Genomic DNA, 5,628 nt, shown 5'->3' with positions numbered 1-5,628 from the left:
AGGCATGCTTGATGCCAGTGTTTCCAGGAGGCTAGTGGGAACGTTGCTCCAAGTGTTGAAGATGGCTTCACGAAGGGCATCCACTGTCTGGAACTGATGTCCATTTTTGTAAACTTCCCTTGCCATCCATCCCCAAATGTTCTCAGTTGGGTTTAGATCCGGGGAACATGCAGGATGGTCCAAAAGAGTGATGTTATTCTCTTGGAAGAACTTTGTCAGGCGGGCATTGTAAACTGCAGCATTGTCCTGTTGAAAAACCCAATCATTACCACACAGACGAGGGCCCTCAGTCATGAGGGATGCCCGCTGCAACATCTTCACATAGCCCCTATGTTTGACGCCCCTGCACAACCTGAAGCTCCATTGTTCCATTGTCTGATGGTTATTGGGCTGCAGTCAGCACCAGTAATGGCCTTAATTTAGGTAGAGGATCGTCCCGTGTCTTGACGGACAGCCAATTGGATCCTGCGGCTCAGAGCTGGTGAAATTTATTTGGGTCTACCACTTGACTTTTTTGTTCCATAACCCTCAGGATCATTTAAAAAATGCAAAATGACTGTTTTACTGTGTCCAACCTTAGCAGCGATAGCACATTGTGAGAGGCCTTGCTTATGCAGCTCAACAATCCTACCACGTTCAAAGTCAGTGAGCTTTTTTGCTTTTTGCCATCAGAAGGTCTTGACAGTAGAAAGACTTGACAGAAAATGACATGGAATCCAGATTTTTGCACAGCTTTTGGCTTCTAAAGACTATGGTCTTAAACTTTTGATCAGCTGAAGAAATCATGTTTGAGTGTAAATGCAGTTTGCAGAAAATTCCCTGCTCAAAAGTTCTTGTCACTTGGACTGAATTTTTCCTTTAACATTGTGAAGCTCTACTTAGAACCTTCTTAAGATCCAATAGTGCAAAATGCAAATTCTTGCAATTTTTTGACTGGTCTTAAGATTTTGATCAGGAGTGTATAGTGTTAAAGTGACAAAAAGGCTGCGTGTGTGTGTTGGGTTTTTTTGCGTGAGAAATAGAAAGTGTGGCATGTGAGCGTGTGCACTTCACGAAATGTGTGTGTCTCACAGTCAATGCGTGAGACTTGAGAGTCCTGTGCTGCATGTGGCTGCTGCTGAAGCACAGCTACAGGCAAGGCCAGGGCCAAATGCGGGACTTTTGGCTGTCCCGCACAGGGTGATGCGGGACAAGGGACAGGGGGGGCTAAATGCGGGACTGTCCCGCCCAATGTGGGACGGTTGGCAAGTATGGAAGTGACTGAAGGCATATACACTGCCTGGCCAAAAGAAAAAGTTGCCACCTGGGTTTAACTAAGCAAATAGATACGAGTTTCCTATTGAATAATTACTGCATGAGCAATTATGTTTCAGCTGGCAACAAGTTCTTTAACCTCAACTGGTGCAATGAGTTGGTTCTCATTTCTTAAACAACCATGTTGAAAGACATCCTGTGGTCATGAAAATATGTCAGTCTGTTTGAGAAGGGTCAAATCATTGGCATGCATCAAGCAGGGAAAACATCTAAGAAGATGGCAGAAATTTCTAAAATTGGGTTAAGAACTGTCCAATGCATGGTTAAAAACTGGAAGGATAGTGGGTACCTATCATCTTCGAGGAAGAAATGTGTCCGGAAAAAAAATCTTGAATGATCGTGATCGGCGATCACTTAAACGTTTGGTGAAATCAAATAGAAGAAAAACAACAGTAGAACTCTGGGTTACGTTTTATAGTAGAAGTAAGAGCATTTCCACACGCACAATACGAAGGGAACTCAAGGGTTTGGAATTGAACAGCTGTGTAGCCATTAGAAAACCACTAATCAGTGAGGCTAACCGTGAAAAAAGGCTTCAATTTGCTAGGGAGCATAACGATTGGACTCTGGAGCAATGGAAGAAGGTCATGTGGTCTGATGAGTCCACATTTACCCTGTTCCAGAGTGATGGGTGATTCAGGGTAAGAAGAGAGGCAGGTGAAGTGTTGCACTCATCATGCCTCATGCCTACTGTCCAAGCCTGTGGGGGCAGTGCTATGATCTGGGGTTGCTGCAGTTGGTCAGGTCCAGGTTCAGCAACAGTATGACCTCAAAGAATGGGGTCAGCTGACTACCTGAATATACTGAATGACCAGGTTATTCCATCAATGGTTTTTTTTTCTTCCCTGATGGCACGGGCATATGCCAGAATGCCAGAATTCATTGGGCTCGAATTGTGAAAGAGTCGTTCAGGGAGCATGAGACATCATTTTCACACAGGGATTGGCCACCACAGAGTCCAGACCTTGACCCCATTGAGAATCTTTGGGATGTGCTGGAGAAAGCTTTGCGCAGCAGTCAGACTCTACTATCATTAATGCAAGATCTTGGTGAAAAATTAATGCAACACTGGATGGAAATAAATCTTGTGACATTGCAGAAGTTTATCGAAACAATACCACAGCGAATGTGTGCCATAATCAAAGCTAAAGGCGGTATTAGAGTGTGTAACCTATTTTTTTTTTGTGGCAACTTTTTTTGGGACAGACTGTAAATCAGTGTTTATAGTTCTTTACATAAAAATACAGATTTATCAAATACCAGAGCATAGTTTAACATCTTTGTATAATCAGTGATAATGAATATGATAAAGTTAATTCTCTAAAAAAATCTTTGATAGGCCACTGACAACTTTCACATTTACTACAGCTTTTGAGAATTAGGTTAACATATTTTTCCCTTTTTTTCTGTTTTTGTTGTTTTTGCTCAAGAATTAAAAATAACTTTGATTTTCTCCATTGCAGGGATGTACTTGGTAGCAAAGTACATCAGAACAAAGACAGACAGTGTTGTGATTTTCTCTGGAGAGGGATCTGATGAGCTGACTCAGGGATACATTTACTTCCACAAGGTACGTGGTTCACAAACCACCCTGTGTTTAAAAACTTAGCTTCCAGCAAATGTCTTTTTATTTTATTATATGCTTTATATTGATTTTAAACATTTGTATGAGTCATGGAATAATTTTACCAAAAAAAAAATAGGCTTGAAAATTCATAGTTCAGTCATATATCAGCCCCTCCAGGATTTCGCGGGCAGTTTTTGTGATTGTTGCGGGCTAAAATGCCTGATTTCGCGGGGCATTTTCCTAAAAGTTGCAATTTTTTTTTTACTAAAATCAATATAAAACCATAACTTTAAATATATAAACCAAAAATACTTACTAGTTTTGTAAGATAATTACCAACAAACATTGACATTCTCAAAAGATGCTTTATTTGAGAACTTTGATAGCTTATAAACTAACATTCATGACCATTTCTGGATTGTCCCTCGTCTGCAGCTCTCCTCACGTTTTGCAGACACAAAGTGTTTGTTGATGGATGACTTGCGTTTATGTTCCATGATTGCACTGCAGGACGTGCAAAACAGCTTCCCCCCACTCTCGTGCAGCTGGGTAGGAAACTGGTTTGCAGCCGCAAGAAATTAGTTTTAAGTTGGATATTGGATATTCGCGCTCCGTGGAGTTAGCGGCGTATAACTCACTGCTGACCCGAAACAGGAATGCTAATGTCGGCCAACCGTTCTCTGTCGGCCCCTTCTCTCACGCTGGTTCACTTAGGGACGGCTGGCCAACATTAGCATTCCTGTTTCGGGTCAGCTGTGAGCTAGACGCTGCTAACTCCGCGGAGCACGAATATCCAATCTTCACTGCGGTGTTTTGCGCGGTCATTTGCTGAAATCTTTGTGGGCAAATGTGAAGCATTAGCGCACATTTTGGCTTTGGTCGCTGCTCCTGCATGCTCCCAGCATTCTGATGTTAACAGGATGTGATGTCACGTTGCATGTCTTCTTCATGAGTTATTTGGGGTTAAAGTTGCGGGAAAGTTGCGATTTCGCGGGGTTTGCTTGATTTTGCTTTATTAGTTGCGATCGCAACATCATGAAATCCTGGAGGGTCTGATATATTCAGAAATTGCTAACATTAAATTTCTGATTGTAGTTTACTCACACGTGCTGCATACTGTCACTAAAAAGGGCCACAGACCTAAATGTCCTATAAGACAGTAATTCCCAAACATTTTTTATTTATGTTCCCTATCTACAAAAATTCCTAAAACGTCCATATGGGACAGTCAGGTCCTGCTTCCACATGTTGATTTTATTGTGAAGAGTAGAGGTGTATCATTACATGTATTGCTACCAATCTGTCATAATACAGACATCTGACACAGGAACAGGGAAACAAATGAAGACTATATCAGTCACAGGTAATCCCTTCTCCCATCTAGAAGCAGGTGCGTGTTTTATTTATTCTCATTTTGTTAGCAGTCTCAACAGATAGGAAGCGGAGGAATATTTTGTCTGAACACTCTCACCAGGGCTTCTCAAATCCTATATTCAAAAGTCCAAATCTGATTTCTAGATAAGGTCAAAGGTCCAGAACAACCAGTGATAAGCAAATCCTTTTATTCAAATTTGCCTACATCTTCCAATTAAGAGAAAGGCTCTGTTTACCAACAACTGTTGAGAACCTAGAATTTTTATTGAGTCATATTGACCTTTGATTGAGTGTTTTACTTTCTCTTTGGTCTGCCTGACTTGCTGATTAAAAACATTACCGAGGCAACAAAAAGGGATAAAGACTTAATTAAAACATATTAAGATGAATTCATAGTAACAATTAGAATTAGAATACTGATTCGCTGAGTTACAAACCCCATTCATCTCTGCTGTCAGCTTTATAAATCTGTCACGCTTCTCTTGTCCTGTATAAGATGAATAAATTAAAATGTCTGTCAAGTTACTTTGTGTGTTTTAGTATGACTGATGCTTTGACTCAATGTGTTGGAGTGATTTGAATGAACAGGAGGTGTTAAAGCCAGAAGGTGGTGTTGATAGAGCTGTGTTCCTCCTCCAGGCTCCAACTCCCAAAGCAGCAGCAGAGGACAGTATTCGTCTACTGAAGGAGCTCTACATGTTTGATGTTCTTCGTGCTGATCGCACCACTGCTGCACATGGGTAATGATCTCAAATCTCTGCCTCTGTTTCAACACTTGATTGGAGAGACAGCCTGCTAACATACGAGAAAGCCCTTCTTAAAGTTAGAACTGTACGTTATTCATCTTTAATAGAAGAGAATAAGAACAACCCCAGGTTTCTGTTCAGTACTGTAGCTCAACTAATAAAGAGTCCTATTTCTGTTGAGCCATGTATATATATATCTATATCTATATCTCTAAGTAGTGATGAGTTCATGGGGGTGGTTCGGGTAGAAAAACAGGTTTGGTCTGCCAACACTGACACAGTGTACAGGAAGGGGCAGAGATGCCTCTTTTTTATGAAACACCTCAGGTCTTTTGATGCATGTCGGGAAATGCTCTACATATTTTATCACCCCCTCCCTGGGCTGCCACCTTATCGCGGTGGAGGGGCTTGAGTGTCCCAATGATCCTAGGAGCTATGCTGTCAGGGGCTTCATGCCCCTAGTAGGGTCACCCAAGGCAGACAGGTCCTAGGTGAGGGGCCCGACGAAGAGCAGCCCAAAGACCCCCTATGATGAGTAAGATTATTGGACACAGTGTTTCCTCGCCCGGACGCGGGTCACCGGGGCCCCACTCTGGAGCCAGGCCTGGAGGTGGGGCACGTTGGCGA

The 5,628-nt window shown here is 42.1% G+C and overlaps 1 protein-coding gene across 2 annotated transcripts in view; it reads left to right on the top strand.

The window, feature by feature from the left end:
- asns (asparagine synthetase) overlaps nucleotides 1-5,628 on the top strand; it is a 44,242-nt gene that overhangs the window by 16,732 nt on the left and 21,882 nt on the right. For both annotated transcript variants that reach the window (XM_017426818.3, XM_025008208.2), the window contains exons 8-9: nucleotides 2,778-2,884; nucleotides 4,895-4,995. In XM_017426818.3, the coding sequence (XP_017282307.1) occupies nucleotides 2,778-2,884; nucleotides 4,895-4,995 (208 nt within the window). The remainder of the gene's footprint in view (nucleotides 1-2,777; nucleotides 2,885-4,894; nucleotides 4,996-5,628) is intronic.

The sequence above is a fragment of the Kryptolebias marmoratus genome, linkage group LG23 (assembly GCF_001649575.2).
Source record: "Kryptolebias marmoratus isolate JLee-2015 linkage group LG23, ASM164957v2, whole genome shotgun sequence".
Classification (NCBI taxonomy): Eukaryota; Metazoa; Chordata; class Actinopteri; order Cyprinodontiformes; family Rivulidae; genus Kryptolebias; species Kryptolebias marmoratus.
Note: the sequence above shows the minus strand (reverse complement) of the source record. Positions and strands in the feature narration are given on the sequence as shown.